Source organism: Sycon ciliatum, chromosome 5 (genome assembly GCF_964019385.1).
Source record: "Sycon ciliatum chromosome 5, ocSycCili1.1, whole genome shotgun sequence".
NCBI classification, from domain to species: domain Eukaryota; kingdom Metazoa; phylum Porifera; class Calcarea; order Leucosolenida; family Sycettidae; genus Sycon; species Sycon ciliatum.
In genome coordinates this window covers 1423600-1448468 of record NC_088647.1, presented here as the reverse complement: position 1 = coordinate 1448468, position 24869 = coordinate 1423600, and the positions used below count along the sequence as shown (strand labels likewise).

The 24869-nt window shown below is 48.0% G+C and overlaps 2 protein-coding genes across 2 annotated transcripts; one reads left to right on the top strand and one right to left on the bottom strand.

The window, feature by feature from the left end:
* Positions 1–2048: 2048 nt before the first annotated feature.
* On the top strand, positions 2049–3398 carry LOC135816510 (uncharacterized). The gene has a single exon (XM_065329706.1). It carries the CDS (start codon positions 2049–2051, stop codon positions 3396–3398), a length of 1350 nt encoding a protein of 449 aa, XP_065185778.1.
* A 5604-nt stretch (positions 3399–9002) lies between these two features.
* Positions 9003–24818, bottom strand: LOC135817125 (uncharacterized). Its single transcript, XM_065330245.1, is given in 4 exon segments — positions 9003–16960; positions 17987–18739; positions 21494–21752; positions 24089–24818. Coding segments are annotated over 2 exon segments (7713 nt in total). The 5' UTR covers positions 18722–18739; positions 21494–21752; positions 24089–24818; the 3' UTR covers positions 9003–9982.
* Positions 24819–24869: the final 51 nt, after the last annotated feature.

The following is a 24869-nucleotide window of genomic DNA, read 5'->3' as shown; positions in this document are numbered from 1 at the left end:
AATCAACTGTGAGCTCAAAGTTTAGATGGACATCACTCCCTGTATAGAGTCCAGCCAATTGGCTTCACCCCTACATAGAGTCCATTGGTCCAAAATCAACTTTACGGAGTCCAAACTTTGAAATCAACTATAAAGAGTCTTTATGTGGACAACACTCCCTGTATAAAGTCCAGCCAATTAGGCATTCCCTATCGAGTTCGAAATTAGACATAGGATCTGCTGTAAGCAGTGAATATTAACCAGAAAACGGCCTCTCCCTTTAATCCTTTACATCATTCACTTCTCAAGATAAAAAAATAAGTATTGAGGCGCCACTGCAGCCACTTCATTACATGAAAAACCCTACAAACACCATCCTCAAATCAAGTGGTCTCTTCGTAGACGCTGCAAATTACAATATCTCAATCATGTAGTGTTGCCGAATTATTTTGCACGCACACACACATGCACACACCCACACAACGCCAAGAAAATACCTAGAAAAAATACAAGAATCGAAAGAGAATAATTGAGAGCCCAGGATTAATTATTTGTTTTCAAATTATTGTGCGCGCACACACACACACACACACACACACACACACACAAACTTACACAACGCCAAGAAAACACCAAGAAAAGAGTAGAGACACAATACACACGCAAGTCCAACAGCCATGCAAACGTCCACCCATTTACACGTAAAGTCAAGAGGGATAACAAACAATTATACGAAACGAATGCGTACGGGGACGGGTACACGCACGTTTACATACACGTAGTAGTGTAAGAGAGTAACATAGTGCAGTGGTCAGCATAATACTAGCACATGCTGAGAGTGCAATAGCACGCTTCACCATTGCTCATGGCCATGCAAATGCTCAGCAGCACTCAGTTCTGCAAGCTTCAGCACACGTGCAACAAATAGATAGCACAAGGATACGCTTATTACCGTAATGATGCATGGGACCACACAACTACCAAGTTCTCAACGAATGTGATGCTCAATGAAAATCCATCCACTCAAAGACCTGTGAACAGGTGACGGTGGGGACAATAATCTATTAGTAATACGAGGAATAAGATCGTTTGTGCACACTCAAGACGCACAGGCACACCAACATACATGTAGTGTACACAGTGTTTCACTTCACTGCAACTAAATTGAAATGAAATGATTTGAACAATCTGTACAGCGTTGCCGTCAGTCAGTCTTCCCCAAGATGGAAATGCAATGATTTGTTGTCACGAGGCAGTTTCACTGACACAATGTCATGTTCGTGACATCAAAACGGTTACTTCAGGAAATACGAGTATTAGCTTGAGAAGCTTTTTCTTGTCATTGGCATACAAGCAATCCTCCTCCTACTACTAGTACACTGGCACTGCGTTTGTGGATCCCATTGTATTTGACATCATACTAGAGGAAGAGTGTCGTGGAGTTCACATAATTATCACAGGGATAAAAATACATTTCTCATGAAATAAAATAATAATTGATGATAGCTAGACGGATGATCGTATACGATTGATGCAAAGTCCTTGCACAGTTGCAGTCCTTGAGGACTATTAGGGCGCGTTCAGACTACCGTTAACCCCGTCAAACCGTGAACCCCGTCAAACCGTGAACGGCATTCACACTACCGGTAAACTTGTGCAGCTCTCACCGCGGCACCGAAAAGGGATTTCCCCCTACTGACAGCCCGAGCATCTTTTGCCATGCCAACCAATATGGCGTCCGTGCGGGGGGCAGTTTGGAAAAGTTTTTTTTGCCGAATCGTGCATAGGTCCTAGGTATATAGCGGCCCGCGAAGTTCAAGTACAGTGTGTATTAGTTCACATCGCACAGCTAAGTTCTAGAAGTTAGTTATTATAGTATAGAGTCGTCTGAATATTCCTCCAGTACGGCAGTAGAATATGGCTGCTATGTTCGCTGGTCTTTCTCTTCCGCAGTGACGTGGCGCATAGGTATATAGCGGCCCGTGAAGTTCAAATACAGTGTGTAAGTTTCCATCGCACAGCTAAGTTCTAAAAGTTTTTGAGTCGTCTGAATTTCCCTCTAGTAGAGTATGGCTGCTATGTTCGCTGGCCTTTCTCTTTTGCAGCAAAGTAGCGGTAGAGAAGAGGGTGTCTCTGCCCGAAGTAGACTGTTGCAAGCCCACGTGCATCGACCTGGCCGTAGTGTTCAGTCCAGGTATCGCTCCCTGCGAAGCCACGATAGTGTGAATCTTCAAGTTTCTCGCCGATCTTCACGCCATGACATTCTTCTTCTTCTTGCAGCGGAGGATGCTGCCTCGTCCATGAGGCGAGAGCGGCGCTGGTGGTCAATTCACCACACTGGTGGCCAACTGGGTTTCTGGGAGACCAAAGTGAAGCAATGGCATCGCATTGTGGACGAATTTGGGATGCCAGGAGACGCTGACGACTATTTGGACATGCGTTATTTGCGCACATACAGAGTAGACTGTCGGACGTTTGAGTTCCTGCTCCGTCAAACCTGCAATGACCTACAGCAAGAGTCAACTAGGTTTCGGACACCTGTACCCCCTGCCAAGCGCCTGGCAATTTGTATGCACTGGCTTGCGCATGGTCTTACGTTTGACCAGCTAGGCGAGCTGTATTGCATTGGGGCGTCAACTGCCCATGATATTGTGCATGCTGCAGTCAGTGTCTTTAAAAACATCCTGGTACCAGCAGCCATCAAGTTCCCTTCTGGTAGGAAGCTGGAGGACGTCATCGCTGGCTTCAGTGATCTAGCTCAGCTGCCCATGTGTGCTGGTGCGATCGATGGTACTTTTGTGCATATCAAGAAGCCTGCTCTCTGGGGAGACAACTATTGGTGCTATAAAAACTTTATAGCAATTCATATGTTGGCAGTGTGCGATCACCGCTGCCAATTCACTTTCGTGGATGTCGGCAGAGCTGGTTGTGTGGGAGATGCTTTCAGCTACGCAGAAAGCTCTCTGCGCCGACGTATTGTTGGTGGCCGGTGGCCCCAAGATTTGCACCGCAACTTTGATGGCACCACTGTTCGTCCCTATTTGATAGGTGACAGTGCGTTCCCTCTGGAGCCTCAACTGATGAAGTGCTACGACCAGGCACGCTTCCAACACCAGACAAGGTTCAACAAGGCACTGATATCATCCCGACAGAAAATTGAGAACGCGTTTGGCTTCTATAAAGGGCGTTGGCATGTTCTCATTGAGAATTTCATCCGAGACCCGGCTTTTATGAGAGACGTTGCATTGGTCTGTGCAGCTCTCCACAATATCTGCCAGAGAGCCAATTGCGAGTACAGTACGACATGGAATGCCGACGAAGCAAATTACATTCGCATAGGACCAGAATTGCCACCAGCGGCACCTGCAGATCTACCTGGCGGGGGCGATGTCCGCTTTGCAATCTCTTCAATGCTGTGATAGCAGACTGTAGTACTGTATAGTAGTTACTATTACAATCCAAACCATGCAAGTTCACAACGTAACTGCTACTGCAGGCTATCACGTTAGTTTGGTCAATGCAATACTATCATCATCATTCTTTGTGCACTTGCTTGCAGGTGCAGAATAAAAGTGTAGAACTAGAAGGAGAAAAACAAGACACACCTGACAAGGCGAGGAGTATGTGACATCATGCAGGGAGTTTATTTTGAGAACAGCTTCACAAGCAGGGATGCGTTGAATTCCTTCTCTGATTGCCTGACGCAAGCAGCTCTCTTTTCTCTCTGTTCTTCTTTCTTCTCCTCGTACTCTCTATTCTCTTTTGCTTTGGCTTCATCGTATTCTCTCTGTTCTCTTGCTTTGGCTTCCTCATACTGTCTGCGTTCTCTCTCTCGTCGGTCTTCGGCTTCTTCTCTCTGTGTCTCAATACGCAGCTGGAACTCCTGCTGCGCCAACACTCTTCTTTCCTCTGCTGCTATTTCTTCCTTGCGCATTTCCAACTGGATGGCTGCGAATGAATTGTCTGTTGATGCTGGCCGCTTGCGTGTGGTCTTTCGACTTGGCTTCCTGCCCGGCTCCAGATCTGATTCCGAATCAGATATCATCACCATGCGGAGTTTTCTGTCCGACACCAGGCATGTTTACTTGCACTGGTGTGACAGGAGCTGGTGGGGCTGGTGAAGCTTCTGCCCGGGCTTCTTCTGCTCCTTCGTCGCTGATAGCAGTATCTACATTGTTCCCGCCTGGTCCAAAAGACTGATTCTTGAAGAAGAGGGAATGATATTGAGGGAAATTCGCCCAATCTTTGTACGCAGCCTGCAAGAACGCGGGAGCAGCACGAAATAAATATGCATGTCATTTAGTGGTGAAACGAATATTCGAATATTCGAACATTCGTTCGGTTTGTCACATTCGAATATTCGTTACGTCACATTCGAGTATTCGTTACGTCACTTCGAATGCAGTGCATGTACGTACATGCACGCCAAACACGGTACAGTGCAGTAGGTACAGCCTGCCTGTGACTTTGTACTGCATGCATGCACATGTATGTCCATACTGGACTGCCAATGTTGCACATAACAGGTATGAACTTCGAAGTACCCTTACGTGGCAGTACATTTTACGTGGCACTACCGTTTGTCATACCTAATAATAAATTAGTATTGACAATATCCATCAAATGACTGAGAGAAGGGCATGTGATGTCATCTGTGTTACCAAAAGAATATTCGTTCATTCGTTCGTTAAGCTGAAGAATATTCGACTAGTAGGTTTTGACATTCGTTTCACCACTAATGTCATTTGCATGTCATTTGCAGTACGCATAGGAGTGTATACAAACCCACACACTCATGCATGTCAACAGTCCCTGAGATATGCAGGAGTACATCGTCAGTAGTACACATGTACATGTAGGAGGATGAAATAAATAATTATGATAAATGTAAGACACATAATCATTCATGATTACCTTGAGGTCGAAATCACTTTCCACAGGAGCACCTGTGCGGGTTTTCAGCCTAAATGTCCGGTACATCTTCTTGCCCTTCCTTCGAACGGAATCTATCTTATGCTCCACATTTGATGCTGTGACAGTAGGCCACCCCACAAGCTTCCCCATGTCGTTCAGCTTGTCCGCTACCATAGTTTGCTTTTCTACAGTGGTCAATGTTTTGCCTGACGAACCTGCAAAGACTTCCACGTATAGGCGCATGATCTCCTTCTCCATGCCCTGGTCAAATAGTGACTTCGGCATCGTGAAAACACTGGTGCTGAATAGAGTCGAGTCACAGTCAGGGGAAATACTAAAATAGTCACACACCATAGAGGAGTCGAAACCGCAGAAGTGCGTGGTAGACAAGAGTCCAAACTAGCACGTGCTCCACTTTTTCACTGCCGGCAACCTGTTCCCAGCGCAGCAGACGCGCCAGTAAAACTTTCCCGCCGGTAACGTGCCAGTAACGTCACGTGATCAAATCACCTTGGCAACTTTTCCATTCCGTCACTTTTTATCGGTAGTCTGAACGCGCCCTTACGAAGTGGTTGATTACTTTTAGGGCATTCATTCAAGCAACATCAAACAAACGCGAAACGCTCCTTGAAAATGGAAAAAAATTCAAGCATAACGACAGAACAGCAGACCAATCGAAACCAGTAAAAGCTTCCTTACCTCAGTCATCGTCCTGCCATGTAGTTGGACAGCCTTTTGACACGGTGGTACAGGCAGCTCTTGTCCAGTCAAACAGGGGTATCCTTGTGGCGACGAACGAAAGCCTGAGAGTGTCAGTGTATCTGACTCGTCAGATTGGAACTGTGCTGAGCTTTTCTCTTTCTCCGCTTTCTGCTTTCATCCCTCGCTCTGATGAAACCGTTCAAAAGTCTTACTGGCAGCAATGGCCAGCCAAACAGGGGATGATCCTTGTGGCGTCGAACGAAAGAGAGTGCACCTGACTCGTCAGATTTGAACTGTGCTGAACTTTTCTCGTTCTGCAATTTCTGCTTTCATCCCGCGCACTGATGAAACGTCTTCAGAGAATCACAAGACGCTTTCCAGATTTGATTTTGAACGTCTCCTTATCCTCGTTGGTTACCTCGAGACAGATTACTGTCAGCAACTGCACAGCAGAACTGGCACCCATGGCTGAAGTGAAGAAAGGAATGCGCTGCCACGAGGCAAGCAAAACTGAAAATGTGTTCGTTCTCTTTCGGGCACAACACACAGGACGGCGTGACTGGATAAACCGGACTCCTGGACTGTGAATAGGGGACTCGTAGAAAAAGTGTACTCCTTATAGCAAGAGTAGATAAACAAGAGTGTGCAACTCCGGATCTCTCCTGCACAATCTGCAGATACCCCCGCCGGCGCCCACGGCGGAATTTTTTGTTGACGTCACCTTTTTTCAGAGAAACGCGCAGTTTGCCGCAGAGCAGTGTGAGAGCACGTGCTGGACACCGACCTTGTAAGTTGTAGTATTTAAAGGGGAAGTATACCCTAAAATCAAATTTTCACCAGTTGTAGTCTTCGGGGTGCTGAGTCGAATGGTCTTGGTCCGAGGAAGCTGCGACGCTCCCTTCCTACTTGAATCCCAATCGAACTCGCGCACTTCCACCGAAACTGGGTGACTGCGCCCTACTAGATGGGGATTTGTATGCAAAATCTCACTAAAAGCGCCATTTCGTTCTTATAAAAGCACGGATGACCGCGATTGGCCCATATGTTGTAGTCTTTTGGACGCTGAGTCGACTGGTTTTGGTCCGAAAAGGCTGCGATGCAGCGTTCCTCCTTTATTCCCAATCGAACATGGTTGAACACGCGGTCACGTGCTCCTGGGTGCCCAAATCACCTGGTCACCGCGCCAGCAGGCGACAACTTTCACACCAAGGTTCAACTCGAGTTCAACTCGAGTGACAGGAGTGCACCCAAAAAAGGTCAAACAGGCTAGTAAGTTGTACCCTGCAGGCACGGTGACCAGGTGACTGGTGTACGCAGGAGCACGTGACCGCTTCTTCAACCATGTTCGATTGGGAATAAAGGAGGAACGCTACATCGCAGCCTTTTCGGACCAAAACCAGTCGACTCAGCGTCCAAAAGACTACAACATATGGGCCAATCGCGGTCATCCGTGCTTTTATAAGAACGAAATGGCGCTTTTAGTGAGATTTTGCATACAAATCCCCATCTAGTAGGGCGCAGTCACCCAGTTTCGGTGGAAGTGCGTGAGTTCGATTGGGATTCAAGTAGGAAGGGAGCGTCTCAGCTTCCTCGGACCAAGACCATTCGACTCAGCACCCCGAAGACTACAACTGGTGAAAATTTGATTTTAGGGTATACTTCCCCTTTAAAGCCCGGCCAAGAGCACGAGGGAAAACTTTCCGAAAGACTCGCAGCGCGTGCGTCGTCGAAAAGATTACGTCAACAAAAAATTCCGCCGTGGGCCAACCCATCCGCGAGTTGCACACTCTTGTTTATCTACTCTTGCTTATACTAAGTTATAACTTATAGGGGATTGCGCGGCAGGATGTATGGAATCGAGCATGAGTACGAGGACGAAAGTGCGGAATCGGAGCCCGACGCGCGCTAGCGCGGAGGGCTCCGATTCTAGCACTTGAGTCCGAGTACGAATGCTTTGATACCATTTCTGACATGCATTGCACGAACTACTTCGTACTACTAGTACTACTACATGTAGTACTTCACACATACCTAGTACCTACTCAAGGCACGCACACTAGACCAGACAAGGAACACAACTAGTCGCCAGTTTAGTACTTCAGACATGTTACATAATGACTAATGTACACAGTCACAACACAGAGAACTCCCGCCTAAAAAAAAAAAAAAAAAAAAAAAAAGCGGCCTCTGATGGCTGAATCGGAGCACGCCTAGGCGTGCTCCGATTCAATCGGAGCACGCCTGGGCGTGCTCCGATTGGAAAATCGGAGACCTGCAAGCGCTCACAGGTCTTCAGTGGCTGATTCAAAGCACGGCAAGTCGCGCTAGGATTCGCTGTTGCCATGTCGATTGTCATGTGACATGTCAGAAGAAGCTGATAAAAACTGAGTGGACTCCTGGACTCTGTGGATTTTGGACCAATGGACTCTCTTATAGGGTGCTGGACATCATAATTATAGTGCATGGACTCTATACTGAGTCCTACATGTATTTGTGTTTATACGGTGGAATTGGATAAATAGCATAGCATCGCAGCGATGTTTTCGTTCTCACAGAGTGCATTCCGTGACCTACTGTTCTTCAGTACTGTCTCTAGTGATGGCAAGACGGCCTGACGTCGTCCAAAGGCCCTGCGGAAGCAATTCACTGCCCTCCTCGTCCATTCAGGGGCTCATTTTACACATTTTACACAAAATGGCAAAGCACCCACCACTAGTTATACCAACGTGGCAGGGAGAATAAAAATTAATTATATGCACCAAATTTTCTGGTCAATGTCGATCTACGATAAACTGGCTCCCATTTGCCACCACCCATGTTTCGATACAGCCATCCGGAGCAGAGAAACAGCCAGAAGGAAAGCAAATAATTTTACACATTTGTTAAAAAATGCCAAATGTTAAAAAAGCCAAATCACCTCGTACTTGCTAAAAAGTCTTCGAAGACATGTACAGTTTCCTCTGAGACAAAAATGCGATAAAATGACAACAAATACTCGTCCAGCACACGAGTTGTCATAGCAACACAAATAACAGCTGTCCACTAATTTTGTTGTTGGAGATTGAGTACCAGTTTTTACTGGTCGATTCTAAATACAATAAATGAGGAGGCCGAGGGTTTATGACCAATAAAAACTATTATAAAAACCGAGGTCCCGGGACCTCGGTTTTTATAATAGTTTTTATTGGTCATAAACCCTCGGCCTCCTCATTTATTGTATACTTACGAGCATCTTGAAAGTTTGAAAGTATACTTGTGAAAACAAAAACTTTCAAGATGTTCGTAATGAGCCTGAAGTGTATCCTTTTTATGAGACGTGTACAGCTTCTGTCTTTGCTCATACATGCCCATACATACATGTACATGCCCATACATACACGCTCGCTACACTGTAACAGCCAGTCGAATGTAGAGTAAGCATACATCATCGCTAAAGCCTGTAGAAGGCTTCAATGGCCAACATTGTCCAGAGAAAATATTAGTTTCAAAATGAGCAAAACAATGCATGAACTAGCACATAATGTAGCAGAAATTCAAATGCAGTACTAGCAAATCGTCCCAGCGGAGAACATCAGAAGAATGATCAGATAGTGCGCCGAAGAGGCATACTCGCATCTATGGTGTAACTAAGCAATCAAAGTGACTGACACAACCATACTGGTCAGAGGCAATTGCTACATGTTGCAGCAGCACTGGCCACAGGCTATAATTCACATCACCCGCAGTTCATAGCTCAATCCAGCTAGCCCCGCAGTCAGGGAGAATATGCCTCAATACTTTCTACTACACAGCAGCTTGCGAAATCGAGGTAGCAACTGCGACAAAATAGTTTCTTATAATATTACAATATAAGTGATTACTGTGGTTACGAGTTTGTAAGAAAAATTGATTGGATTTAGGCTGAAATCTTGAACTATGCAGCAGCTGAGTAATCACCTGTACATTGTTATGATCATGGTCTCCATGGCAATGATCACATGACGGCGGCAACAGTAGGTACTGGGCACACGTGCTGTGACTGGCAGCAGGGGCGGGTAACTCACAAACCACTACCACCACTAGCACTGGCAGCAGGGACGGGTAACTCACAAACCACCACCACTAGCACTGGCGGCAAAGTCATCGCAGCCACTAGTATAGGATTCAGTCTGCTTGTCCACCAGCATAAGCAGCAGAAAGACCAGCACTCAGTTACAGCACCAGCTCCAGCACCCGCAGCATCAACACCAGCACAAGCAGCATAAGCTGCACCACCGCAGCAGTACCACCACCACCACCAGAATACATATCGGTATGTACATAGCATGGTGGACAACAACACTCCTAGACTATCATGGTAACATTCAGTGCCGGCCGACATAGGGTGTGTGGTCCAGTGTGATTGTAGTTACCAAGGACAATCTCCACCAGAACGCGTGTCGCCATGGCGAATACGAGGCAGCCGAGGTTCCCGATCTCTATCGTCATGGGAAAACCAGTTTTGATTTCCCCAGGTACTGTTGTCATAGTGATTGGGCCTGGCGCCATAATCTGAATTCCTTTCCCGGTGTGGGTCTCGGTATGTTTCTCGGTGTGGGTCTCGGTGTGGGTCTCGGTGTGAGTCTCGGTGTCCGTTTAGGTGTGGGTCTTCGTAGGTGTCTTGCTGTGTGTCTTGGCGTGCATCTCGCTGTGCACCTCGGTGCGTGTCTTGGTATGATCTGCTGCGCGGGTCCTCTCCGAAAGAGGACGAGTGCGAGTAGGCATGGCGCAATGGACCACCAGTAACGTGACCACCTGCCGGACCTCTTCTGCCAGGTCTATCTCGCTGTCTCCTGGAGGATGCTGTTCCATGACTCGGCACATACTGAGTTTGGATTCTGGACTGGTCGTCATCACTCTGTTTGCCACGGTAATTATTCCTCCCAGGAAGTGAGTCTCTTGAAAGTTTGGATGATAGACCACTGCGCAAGCTGCTGTCTCCACTGGCATAACCTTCGCCTGCTGTCCGTCCGGGATTTGTAATACTATGTCCATCAACATCAACGTTCCGACTGCCATGCTGTGGTCCTGGATGTGCTGGTGATGGCTGCACCAGTTTCGACTGAGTGCTATGTGCTTTCTTCACAGTGAACTCCACATGGAAAAGTGGCAGAATCTGGTCAACATCAAAGAAGCACAGCTCTTTGCCGTATCCCTGATTATCGGCAGCATAGACATGGCTGTCGTAACCCTCCTCCAGACTTCCTCCAGATGACACCGTTGTGCAGTGATATTCCTTGCCAGGAAGAACTTGACACAGCAGCAGTGCCTTCTGAGATCCACCATAGCGAAGACTGTAGTCCGGATACTCGGAGAAGTATATACCGGAACCAAACTTGCCTCGGTGACGCGTTGCAGTACCGACCCGCTCAAGATCAAAGTTCTTCTTCACGATACTTTCCACGTTCCTCGCATCGGTAGTGTGGAAGGCCCAAACTGCTGCATGCTCACTCTCAGTTTTCCTCTCCTTCAACTTCTCCTGGAAAGCAATAAACTTCTCCACTAGCTCTGGCTGCACATAGTAGGTCACTCGGGTGATCTTCATCTGTTCTGCACTCTTCTGTTGCTTGAAGAATGCACTGGTTGCCATGTTCATCACAGTTGCCTGGTCACCCTGCAGCACACCTCTGCTTGGTTTGACGGTCATGCGTTCAAACTCTCCACTATGCATGGACTTGCTCTCCAGTGCTGTGTTCAGAACGCTTGCAAGTACTTTGCACTTGAATTCAACAGCATAGCGAGGTCGGATCAGATTGTATTCGAATAGACAATAGTCACCACCAGCACCGTTGGCACTCTTGATGAAGCAAGAATCAAACTCACGCTCCTCCTCACTTGGCAGTGTGCTGGGGAGAGTGTCGAACTCCTGGGTCTTACCCAGATATACATCACACCAGACAATGTAATTGCTTGTTCGACCGGACACATCTTCCAGCGAGAAACATTCTGCACTAGGGACTGTCCACATGGATTGTGAACCAATTGTTTGTTTCATCTTAGCACATCCATCTTGTACAAGTGCGGCCAAGACATTGGGATCTTGTACGCTGATTGGTAATCTTTGACTGTCCCCAGTCACAGTCTTTAGTTTCATCCGTTCTTCGTGCTGGGAAATCTCAATCGTGCGATTGCGGATCTCTTGGACGTTGGTGATTTGTGGCTGTCTTTCTTTCTTCATGGTCTTGTCTAGCAAATTGATGCTGGCTTGACGGATCTCTCTGATCCCTGAGTCATCTGTTGTCATAAGCTGGCCAGCAACCTGATCAGGATTGGACATTTTGGAATTCTCCTCTTCCTGCAATGTCCTGAGTCGTGCCACTTCACTTTCCAGCTCCTTGCGCTTGTCTTCCTGACGCTGGCGTTCAATTCTTTCACACTCCTTGCAAGGTACTGACTTGCAGTTTGCACCGCACAGAGCTGAGCAGATGTGACCGCATTTCTCCAGAGTCTTGCTGCATGGAAACTCGCATGGAGGGTCTCTGGCGCTGCACACCTTGGTTGCCTCGTGTTGGCATGGCAATGTCACGGTAACTGTTTCTTTGCATTGATCTGATATGTCCTTTTCCGCGCGAACGTCATGGCATTGTCGTACATACACCTTTGTGCATTTCGAATGCTGCTGTCCCCGGCATGTATACGAGACGTCACTTTTGCACTTCAGTTCTCTCTCTGATTGGTTGCATAGTCTTGTCGCTGAGTGACCACACACGGTGAACTCAAACTCCACCTCCTGCTTACAGATCTTGTGAGCATGTCCTGGCTGACAAAGCTGATCACACGTGTGAACCTTGCAAGGCATTGCGACGTTGCAAGTCTCACTGCAGAACCCTGGCTTGTTGATCGGGATCTCACCAGCAGTCCGAACTTTCAGACTAGTCGATGGATGTCTCGGGCACGCGAGAACTAGAGCACCGTCTACGAGGTTTTGCTTTCTCAGATTTCTAGTCAGAAATGTCCAGTTTGAAGATCGCTCTAGCGTCTTGCTGTTTCCAACCAAGTACATTCCGCACTTGGCCCGCGACTGTGCCACACAGCGTCGATTCAGCTGATCCAGAAATCCAATCTTGCCTTCCGTGTTTGACCTGGTCAGTGATACAATCACGATTTGGTTCTCGTCACCTTGGTAACGATCGATTGTGTGCACCTGCACTCTGTGGCGGTCTCTTGCCTTGTTGATTGGAGATGAAGGTGGTAGTGGACGCTTTCTTTTATCATTTGCATTTTGGAGAACTGACTCTTCTTCCATAGCTTCCACGGCGATGAAATCAGGGTGATCTTGAATGTCAAACACCGAAGAAAGATTGTCCTGCATAAGGCGTCGCACCCGTCTTGTCTGTCCTTGATACGGTGTGAGAATTGTGACATCCGCTGGATCATAACCTTGCTGAACGAACCAGAGTGCAAGACGAACGACCATCTCTGCTTCTTTTCCGTTCTCAACACTCCTGCTCTTGTCTTCCTTGTGCGTGTGGTGCCAGAAGAACATCGAGTCAGCCATACACGCCGGGGCCTTGTTCTGCAACACAACTGACAGGTTGTCCTTGTAATCTGGGTAGATATCCAGAAGAAGTTTACTGAACTCTGGTCGCATGCGATTCTGTGTCAGCAGCAACCCATGTGGCATCTTGTTATTGAGCAGTCGTTCCATCATTGAAATATCAAAGTGGTGATTTTTCACAAGAGAGTAGGACTCAACGGATGGTCGTAGCTGCTTGTGATCTCCGATCATGATCAAGTGTTGAACCCATGGACCAAGAGCAGCAACAATCTGTGGTTCAAGTACCTCAGCAGCTTCTTCCACAATGACAACACTAGGCTTAAGCGCTGTCAGAAGCTCATGGTTCATGGAAGCACCAGTGATTGTCATGCCAATTATTAATGATGAAGCGCTGTTGTGCAATACTCTCGCCTTTTCTTCAGCTTCAAGAACTTTAGCCTCCGTAGTTAATTCAGCAAGCGACTCAACACCTGCTGTGAGTCTGCTCCGGCAATCTTCCAAATGCACTGCCATCAAGTGCTGAATAAATAGCGCTCAGTTGACTTCGTTCAATTTCCATACATCATCGTCAAGGTCTCGAGACAACTCCATCGCAACATGTCGGGATTGGCACTCAAGCCCGGGAATCTCCTCAGGCCAACAAGAGGTTCCGAGATGTCTCCTCTTCAAGAACAGAAGACGTAAATCATCATCCTTGCCAGCTCCACCACCACCACCACGTCTCTGCCGGACTTCCTCCTCTTTTTCTTCTTCATCACCGCTGACATCTTCATCTGCTTTGTGGCTGTACCGCTTACTGTCACTGGGCACGGGCTGGAATTCCGCTGTGCCAGTCGAGGAGTCCTGTGTCGAAGCTCCCTTTCGTAGCTCATCAGAGATACGTGGCTCAGGCAACCAACAGCGAAGGGCATGTGTCGCTAGGTGAACAAGCAACTCTCGATCTAGTTCATCGATCCATTCAGCAAGATCTTGCGTTGGAAAGATATTGCACAGCTCCGCGTAATCAGCCGGCTCCCAATAATTTCTCCTCAGGCCAAACAACAACTCCTTGATCTGCATTGGAGTGGCAAAGTCCAAAAAGCACTGCACTGAAAAATGGCTGGCGCTGGCAAGCTCAGCAGTTGTTTTCTTGACGTACCGTGCAGTACACTCTGCTTTATTGGATCCCCTGTGGGAACCGGTATCGTACATTCGGCGGTGATCGCGCATGACCTGGTTGATGTTCCGTTCTCGTAATGCGGCGTCATCAGATCTGCCGCCAATGCGCACAACCGTCATAAACTTCATGCAGGCGATTAGAAACTCATCCAGGGCATGATTCTTGTAGGTGAGGACCAGGAAGATCTTCTGCTTCAAGCTCGACGCTGTCAGCAAGAGCTGAACCAACTTGATACCGATGTACGTCTTGCCAGTACCGGGCGGACCTTGGATCAGTGCTAGACGATGCCTCAATGCATGTGCTATTGCTTTGCGCTGTGACAGGTCAACGCAAAGGTCTGCATCACCATCCTCCAGCAGATCCAGCACCTCGGAGAGTGGTACACGGTCTGGAGCTTGACTAGACGCTGGTCTCTTAGGTTGACTAGGTGTGTTGTACAGGCACCCAGGGTTGAAGAAAACAGACGCTGGTCTCTTCGGTACACCAATGGCAGTCGTAGCTGCATCTGTAAGATCCTGCTCTGACACGACACCTCCCGCTAGTGCAGGCACAGTGGTCTGTGAATGACTGCTGAGCTTCTTGGTGGATTCAACACTATCATGGCTACTGCTGCATTCACGATGTGCTGCGTTTGACTTTGGAAGACATTCTTCTAACACAGTCATCTCTTCACTCGCCTTCTGCTCAGCTCCTTCAATCAGCTTCTGCTCAGCTCCTTCAATCAGCTTATGTTTCGATGTTGAGGTATCGGCAGGTGGCTCGAAGAGGGCAAGGTTTCTCTTGCGCACGCCAAGCCTCGTGACAGGTCTTGACGGACACTCTTCCTTCACAGACACCTCACCAATATCTCCCTTTACAGACAATTCACTGGTCTCTTGGTCAGCTCTGGCCGCACTATTGCACAACCGGGAGGTGGCTGGCTCGACTACAGGACGAGATTCGTGCTCCAGTTGGCAAAGTCCGGTTGCTGGCGCTGGAAGCTCGTCATTGCCGGTCAGCATACAGGTGTCGTGTTCGGCACCTGCAGTCGGCATATTGCGGAATTGCACAGTCACCGGGGACTTCTTCAGTTTCTGCAGAGCACGATCTGGATCCAGGTACTCGGGAGGACAATCAATGTCTGTTAGGCACTCGACGATCTCTTCGGTGAACGGAATGTCCTCGGAAGTCATATCCCGAAGACAGAGTAGCACTGGTTGATAGGCTTTGTAGTAAGCTGGGGACTCCAACATGAGCGTGGTGTGAGGTGAGGCATTTCTCATTCTGCTGATGAACTCTGCCATGTCACTACCGTTGATATCGGCGCACGGGTCCACCAGCAGAATACGCTCCGTGGCCATCTTGGCATTGCTGCGTACAGTAGCCCACAGCGGATTCTTGAACGAACCGTCGGTCGTGATGCATACCAGATTGCCATACATCAGAGCGCTTGTCTTTTTCCAGTCGTTCACCGGGCGTGCTGACTTTATTTTGATACCGACAGCTAGACCTGCAGTGCCATGGCCAGCAGAGCCTGGATCTTCGATTGCCATAAGTTCCAATTGGTAGTACACGTTCATGTCGCGGATGTCTAGCTTTCCTTGAAGCAGGTTCTGTACGCCGGTTTTCAGTGCAGCAAAGCAGTCCTCTCGCAGCAGCCGGAAGTATGTGTCAAGATAATGATCAACGGATTTGTAGTTGCCGTGACGATAAACAACCGGGAGAGCTGGACCAGTGTACGCTGTGGCTGACCATTCTCCAGTTGCCGTGGTGATAAGCTGACCAGTCAGCTCAGTGCTGGTCGGTGCAAGCGGCAAGTTGCTCCATGAACATGTTTCCGGATCATTGTCAGTTGCCGTGACAACCATACATTGTAGAAACTTCAATAGGCACTGCTTCACACGGTCCTGTGGGTATGATGGTATATCCACCATCTTTCTGACCAATGGCAGAACAAGCTGTAGCAGGCTGTTGTCTGCGGTGCACAGTGCCAGGAGAAAGTCTTCAAGTAACTGCCAATCCGGGTGACTTTGCTGCATGTACGCCAGCAATGCGCCAGTGATCGGGTTGAAGAATGTACACTTGCTTACCGCAGCAGTCCAGTTTTTGAAGATGTTGGGCATCACGCGGAGGAAGTCTTTCAGGTCGAGAAGTGTTTTGATGATTCTGCCAGTCAAGGTGTTGGCTGAATCTTTGTCGCTGATTGGCTGATTCAGCATTGTCTTCCATATCAGATGAGCGTTGAGACGTTGTATGGCCATGCTCCTGTTATCCATTGCCTGCCGCTGTACTTCATCTAGCCAGCTGTAGAACTGATCGACAGAGCGATGGATGGCCACCACCACAACCTCTGACGCTCTGTCACTCTTCCCCTCCTGTCTTGATGGCTCTCGTGTAAACTCCACGGCGTCGGATTGCAAGAGGTCCATGCCAGCAATTGCATCCAGTTTGGTACGGCTGAAGTGGAAGAATATGTCTTCATCATGTCGAGTATTGAGTGGCATGCTGTCAGTCTCCAATCGTTTCTTGATGCGAATAAAGCCGATTGATTTGTCAGGTATAACCTTGGCAATGATGCCCTGTGTCCAGCCAGGGTTCTCGTCCACGGGAGGACGCTTCATTCCCAGCATCATCTTGCCATTCTTCGTGTTCATCTCCAGTTTCCAGGGCTCCACCTTTCGGCTAGTAGTTGCCCGGAGAGACTTATTGACCTGCAGGCACAATTCACCAAAAGAAAGAACGAGGAAACATGAGAAACGATATTGGAGCCTCTACCGAAACTGAGAGTCTATTTGAAACAACACTGAGTATACACTAGAAAGAAATTCACTGATCTTCAGATCATTTCTGAAATGGTAGCAAAGAAAGGGTGATGTTCACTTTTCCCTGTAGCAGAGTGTCCGATCCTACTGCCTTCAGCGTGCCTGTCCCACTGTATCCCAAAAAATATGAATGCTGTTTATGGGATGGGAGACAACAGAAATATATTTTGAGATATTTACCCGATCATTGCTTGCCCTGACCAGACCTAGCAGCCTAATACGAATATTGTGTCCAGTTTTCCGGAGGGTAAGCCGTTTATTTTTAAAGAATGCTAAAAAAACATTGCCCCTGCAGCTTTGACTGGGAATGTTGAGCGTGAACTGACGAGCCTCCCATCAATCCAACCTTTATGTTATCAAGTTCTATCCCGTTGCAGGTATTGATCACGGTGTGAGCAGTGGGAGTGCAGGTATTGATCACGGTGTGAGCAGTGGAAGTGTGGGCATTGAGCACGGTGTGAGCAGTGGGAGTGCAGGTACTGAGACGGTGTGAGCAGTGGGAGTGCAGGTATTCAGCACTGTGTGAGCAGTGGAAGTGCAGGTATTGAGCACGGTGTGAGCAGTGGGAGTGCAGGTATTGAGCACGGTGTGAGCAGTGGGAGTGCAGGTATTGAGCACGGTGTGAGCAGTGGGAGTGCAGGTACTGAGACGGTGTGAGCAGTGGGAGTGCGGGTATTCAGCACTGTGTGAGCAGTGGAAGTGTGGGCATTGAGCACGGTGTGAGCAGTGGGAGTGCAGGTACTGAGCACGGTGTGAGCAGTGGGAGCACCGTGTGAGCAATGGAAGTCCCCTTCAGTGCAGTGTGTGATTTGTATGACTGTGCTACTAGGGTTAGGGGTGCTAGTCGTTATGTGTTTCCTCAAAGATGGAGACGACATTTACAGTAATGCTATTTCACTAGACAAGAAAACTGACCTGACTTGCCGGTGTGAAGGGCTGCTGGTGCTTAACCTTGTGCTTGCTTGGAGTGGCGGGTCCAAATCCAGTTGTACTTTTTGACGAAGAGGAAATGGCTGGTGAACGGTCAGCAAATGCATTCCTAACCGCTGTTGTAGCATATGCGTCGATCTCTTGATGTCCACGGTGGCGACGAGGGTTTCTCCGCTTGCGCAGGGGAGAAGCATCGACTGGCGAGCGTGAACGCTGACGTTTACGACGGTGGCGTTTACGGGGCTGATTGGAGCTGTGTAAGTGTTCATCTGCGTCGCCTCGCGTAGCGAAATCGACACCGTCCATGCCGAAATCACTGCTTGCGTGTACCGTGGAAATGCTGCCATTGCTCTGTGCTGTGTAGCTCGGAGAATCATGGCCGTCAAACAGCGCAGGCAAACGGGACCGGCTACTGGCGTTTCCTCCGTCTCCATTGCTCTCGTGCCAATCCACCTCGGCCTTGTGGTATTCCATGTCTGGACTTGCAGCGGCAATATCATACGCCGAGTCCCTGGGAAGCTCATCACCACCATGTGTCCTGTCCCTGGGAAGCTCATCACCACGATATGCTATGTCCCTGGAGAGATCATCACCATCATATGCTCTGTCCCTGGGACGCTCATCACCATCATCACTATGATAGTACAGATCATCTCCAGGATCCACTGTGTGCCGAGCACTTGGGCGCTCTCTCCCGTCGCGTGAACGAGGGAGAGACATTCTCGTGCACCAGTTAGCCTGCAAAGACAATGAGTCATGGAAACAACAGTAATCAGTCAACATGGAGATAGCAGTTGCCAAGGGTACAACAGTCATCATGGAGATAGCTAATGACTACGTGGAGAAAAGACTGGGCACATATTACAGAGAATTTACTAGCCGGTAAATTCTAGTTACGTCACCCGAAACTTTAAAATAATTCACTACCGGGAATGTGAGTACGCTGGTCCAAAGCTATGAATATTATAGTTGTGTGAGTAAAAGAAAAGCAAATGACCAAGTAGTTAAAAATAAATGTGTGACTAGAGGGGGAGAGTATGTCAAACACCTACTGCTTCAATGCACTCCACATAATTACATTTTGAGTACTTCATTCTAATGAAGCTGTACTTTATTGGCAAGTAAATTTCTTTCTGACTTTTGTGTGGCATGCAGCAGTACAAATGCAGGATGCCTTGGTTAAAGAATGGCTATACACCTTGCTGACTGGTCTCTGTTGGCCTTTCCTGCCTGTGACAGTGGCCCTTGCAGGAAACAAGTTCCCTTTCTACACTGAGTGCGCTCATGAATGTGTGGCAGCTAGCTTTTCTGCGACTCTCTTAGTTTCTGTGTAACACCGGGGAGGGAATCATTTCCCCGCCACCCCGAACTGTATTCCAATACCATTCTCTGTATTTCATCGGTCACTTTGCAGTGTCAACTGTTATCTGTCATTCAGTGTGGTTTGGGGAACCCCCCCCCCCCCCCCCGACATTACACAATATCAAACAGTCTTAGGTTATAGAACTGTGTGATGTTGTGTTGTCGTGGTTCCCCAAACCAAACTGCATGCTGGTGCTAGTAATGTACACGCTCAGAGGAAGCACGTGGTGCGATGGCCGTGACTGCAAGCATGCCTGCATCTGGTTTGTGTGCATGCATGGGCGAGTAAGCGATATCGTTTTGGCGCGTTTCTTTGAGCTGTGCAGATTGCCATGATTTGTTGAATGAGCTTGGTGCCCTGCAGGATACCAATGTATGTATGTGTGTGTGCGAGGGGTGGGGGTCTGTGTGGTTGTAAATGTGTGAATGTGTGTGTGTGTGTGTGTGTGTGTTTCTTCTCTTTCTCATTCTCCTAGCTCTTCTTTCATTCTCCTGGGTGGTTACCAACAACCAGTGTATGCCGGAGTATGTGGTGTGGCGTGTGTGTGCAAAAAAAAGAAAAAGAATAAAAGAAAAGAATAAAAAATGGAAAAAATGAAAAATGAAAAGTAGGGATTCACTGAATGAAGTTGAAGAAACCACTGCAGCTGTACTTATGGTTGATAAAATAATATGGTGGTAAAGACACACCTGGCAATATGGCGGTAAACACACGCCTACCCTCACACACGCTCTCTAGGCTGCAAAGTTCTGGCACAGAGCTCTTCTTCTCACCACCACCACCATCAGTTCGCGCCTGGCGCCTGGTCGATGCATGGTTGGCATAGGGATTCACTTGCCAGAAAAAGCCACTTCAATCAGCTGTGTGGTGGATACCAGGCTAAAATTAGTGGCGGTCAATTCATCAGCCTTGCAAGCTGTTGAATAGTGTAATCCCAGCACAAGTTGCTATGTCTAACATAGCTGTTCGCTATCATCGCTTCTGCGGTGGGCAGGCCTGAGGTCTGAGGTGTGTGTGTGTGTGTGTGTGTGTGTGTGTGTGTGTGTGTGTGTGTGTGTGTGTCGTCAGGCGAAATTACTGGTCAGTCGGCGATATGCATTTTTCACAAAAATTTGCGTTTCACCTGCTGGGAGAGTATGCGTGTACTCGAGTCTCATCCTGAGCACGTTTTTTCTTCTTTTTTTCAGCTCCAGTGTAGCTGTATTTTTCATTGCAAAGCCGTCCTCGATTGTTGTGTTCGTTGTTCAAACGAAGTGGACATTCAATCATGAAGGCAGAGGACATAGGAGCCTGATTGGAGTTTCTCGTGGCATAGGACGGCCACACAGAGACACTTTGGGATTTTCTGAATATAAAATACCGTACGCACGATGCTGAGATCAATTTGTGCGATATCAAATTGTTTGTGATCTACCACATCGAGCAGAACGGGATCCAAACACAAGCTTACAGACGGTTAGGCTGCCGACCTGACTGGACAAATGATCCCTGGCTTCACCAGACGCCAGAAGTCGGACACCATGTCCTTTCCCGCGACGTCCATCTCCAAAAAGAACTCCATCTTCGTCGTGAAAAGGCTTGAAATACTCAATATTCAACCGAGATTCGCGGTCTCACCCTTTCTCAGATCGAATAATTTGTTGTTGTAGCAGTTGCAGGGCAGATCCCCACCACTACTTCAACAGAAAATGGCTCCAAAGCATGCCTGGAACAAGCCATATCAAGGTTGCAAGCCACCCCTCTCAGCACTTTTTTTGAAGAAATTCGAAATTTCAATGGTGGAAGATATACTATGAAGAGAATTTCAAAAAGTATGTTTCGCGGAGCGATCGCTCAACCCACGTCATTCAAACTTTGCAGGATGGTTCAGACGTACATGCTAGGCATGGAACCACAGAAGATGATATCATAGCTGACACACAGAGTCACACACACAGCAGATTCGTGTGCACAGATATTAAATTAGTGGACGTCGTCATCTTCTTCCCGCTGATCTCAAATGTACTATGACGTGCTATTTCGCCTGACGTGTGTGTGGTGTGTGTGTGTGTGTGTGTGTGTGTTTGGATGCAAAATTATAATACATTCACATCTGAACTACATCCTCCTCCACACTCTCCTGGACTTACTCAGATATCAATAGCAGTCAGGGGACACTAGCAGTTCAGCATTGGCAAATCCGGCATCTGGTGGGTTCACAGCGGTAGTGGTGATTTGCGGAAACTGTACTCCGTCTGCAGTGCACTGCAGTGCAGTGCAGTGCAGTGCAGCCTGCGGTAGGACTGCTAGTCAAGGGCTTCAGTTCTCAACTGCTAATGTACACATGCACACTATGATCAGTGCCAGAATCCGCTGCTGGGGAGTGCAAGTCGATTCACACGTCTGCCGCTGCAAGGCATAATAACAAGACGAAACAGTGTTCAGCATGACAAGCACATGGCTCTGTACGAGGCAGTACATTCCACTATGGCCAAAATCAAATACCCTGCACACTGTGTCCTCAGTCTCCAATAATAGCCCGGTCTCCAACAATGATCCGGGGTGAGGGTTGTTGGAAATAATAAGAGCACAGTCTCCAATAGTAGCGCGGGTCACGATTGGAGTACGCAACACGTGTATTGACTGCATATAAAACAGCAGCACAGCATGCCATGCACATATTATTTGTAAGGAGGTTTTCGGTCTACTACTTCCTTCCCGGCACCCATGTTATTGTGAAACATCGGTTTTGACAATATTCCTGAGTTTAGGGTTGAGCAAATCAGTTTTGATATGGTCAGTTTATGCCTGAGTTGGCTGGATGGTGGAGCACTGAAAAAATAGAAGCACAGTCTCCAATAATAGCCCAGTCTCTAATAGTAGCGCGGGTAGAGCTGTCACTGAAATAATAAGAACCCCGGGCTCTTATTAGAGAAAATACGGTATTTATTTATTTATTTTATTTATTTCACTCAACTCGTGGTTCATGACCAATTGGCACGCAAAGTGCGAGAGAGGGGTGATAGCCAACCACGGCAAGAAAAGAAAAGAAAATAGAAAAAGAGAAGAAAGAAGGATAGACAAGAATCCAGCAATGAGATCCTATCGTACTACATTATGCGATCGGAGTGCATTTTTAAAGCTGGAAAGACATTTTGATGTCTTAACATGCTGGGGAAGTTGCAGCCAAAGGCTGTAGGACAAAAACAGAGGAGAGTTGGTAAATGCAGCTGAATTAGCACGGGGAAGTGAGAGACTATTACGAGTGGACCGGTATCTACAGCCACTTGCTTTGCATACATGCTTCTACTAGGGTATTTCGGCCATCGGGCCACATTTTATCGCGCTTTTATTGCTTTTTGGATGAATTGGGCAGACCATCCTAGACGAAAGCAGTACGACCATGGTCATACTGGTCGTGCTGTGTGTGATCACACGGTGTGATCGCCGTGTGTATGGCTTTTCAACATCAAATCTACTAAAGATTTGGATTCCAAGAGCCTCCAACACATACAACTTAGCTCAGTTGCAGAGTGGTGATGGCGTTAGCATTTCCTGTGACAGCTCACTCTTACTCAAAAAATTGAAGTCCATGCTCCGTAGTTTCAGATTATTAATGAATAATGCATAGACTGTCAGCTGTACTCGTACTGTCACTGAAATGAAAGAACTACTTCAATTATTCGTTTTCGGATCGACAGTTTATCATGGTGATAGTGGATTCCTAGAAATCGCGAAAGTCCATGTTATCGCCTCAACCAGCTGAGCCTACAAGGCCGTATCACAAACCTGATGATGCTCTTTGCCGTGCTGGTATCTGAACCCTGCATGTGACTGTGCTGCACACTGTGTGCTCAGTGCCAAAAGACCCAGCCGGGTCGCTCAGGTCCTGCACACCCGACCAGAAATTTGCCTGACTGTATTTCGTCACCTACATTATAACAGTCCGGTGGAGACCGTGGAATGAGTCCAGAAAGAATGATCTTGGCTTCCAACATACAGTTTTTGGGGGGGGGGGGGGGGTGAACCCAGTTGTTGACTAGAGCCTAAACCCATTGCAAGTACTTGAAGTAACATAGTTGTTTCGGCCACGTGACTGTCTCAGGGCCTGCTGGAGAGCCGGGTCAGCCGGGTCACGCGCCCGGCTGGGGAACTGCACGACCTGGCTGAACAGATAACGCCGGGTCCAGTCTGACCCGGCTGAAAAATGTCTCAAACTGACAATGGATTCCAAAAATACCGGGATTTTACGACTCGCGGACCCCATCTGTTGCAAATCTAGCCCAACCGTACACACTACAGTCTACAAGCGACAGAAACTCGGCTTAGGTCAACTGGGGTCAACTGGTTCGAGCGAGATCTGGTCAGCGGCGAGCAGGAAGTCAGGACATTGAAAGTCGATGGGGCAGGCAGTCAAAAGCGTAACTTTGGATAGCTTTTGACACAGTTGCAAGTTTTGAGAAGGCTTTTTGGTTGTTTTTCTGCCGGATGATCTGACCCGGCTCAACCCGGCTGGCCTGCATGCGCCAGGTACACTCTGACCGGGCTGTGTTGAATGTCTAGAGCAGGCCCTGTGTCTAACATAGTTGTTTCGGCCACGTAACTCTCTGTCGTTCTCCGGCCTTGCATAGATTGCTACCTGGTCCCTAGAATCATCTACAGCCTGACTTAATCATTATCGGGTGAGGGTGGATCCATGGAGGGGAGGGGGGGGGGGGGCAGTACAAGTGCAGCATACTGATTACCTTCTCGCGGCTGAGTTGCAGGCTCGGTAGGCAGCTGATTATTCCACAGACGTGACCAAGAAAATCCACAAACACGCTACCAGGCTCTCATCCAGGACTGCAGGAATAAGCACTAGAAGCAGAAGTAATTAGTTTGTCCCAATCATGCCGTTTTTCTCTGCTATCTTTCGGTGTGTGGAACCACGCAGCACTGTGGTCGCATCCGTCCAAGATGACTGCCGATATTCAGACGTTGCCACTTCACCGGTGCAGGATCTTCATGAACTGCCGTGCAACAACCCAGCGATTATCGGCACCACGAGGTCGATCTGATACAGACACGTTGTCAACTTTCGGTGCGAGCGAAACTACCTCATCATCAGCACCATTGCAAACATGCCCTGCTCATCACTTCGTAAACGGACGCGAAAGGCTCGGATGGCGGAGTGACCAGGCGGTCCAGAGGCTTGCGGAGTTGCTCCACTGACACTACCGGTACTACATCAGACCAGGAATAGTCAGTCGTGACTAGTGCCGGTCAGCCTGCCGCCTTTCCAGACAAACTGATTACTGTATTGCAAATCAAACTGAGCCTAGCAGTACCGCCGTTTGAATACATGACAACTACAACAAAAGTAATACATGACTGTACTACTTTTGTAGTGTGACCGTTACGTTACCGTGTCGTTTTGACAGTTTGAGTTTTCTTGCGCTTGGCACACTACTGTCTACTGCCAGTACTGGTGTAAGTAATTAGTTGTAACTCCCTGATTTCGAAACAGAGCCTATTTCTCCTGTGGCA

Bases quoted from the DNA above. Each gene is read 5' to 3' on its own strand.
- LOC135816510 (XM_065329706.1), top strand. From the start codon at position 2,049: ATGGCTGCTATGTTCGCTGGCCTTTCTCTTTTGCAGCAAAGTAGCGGT.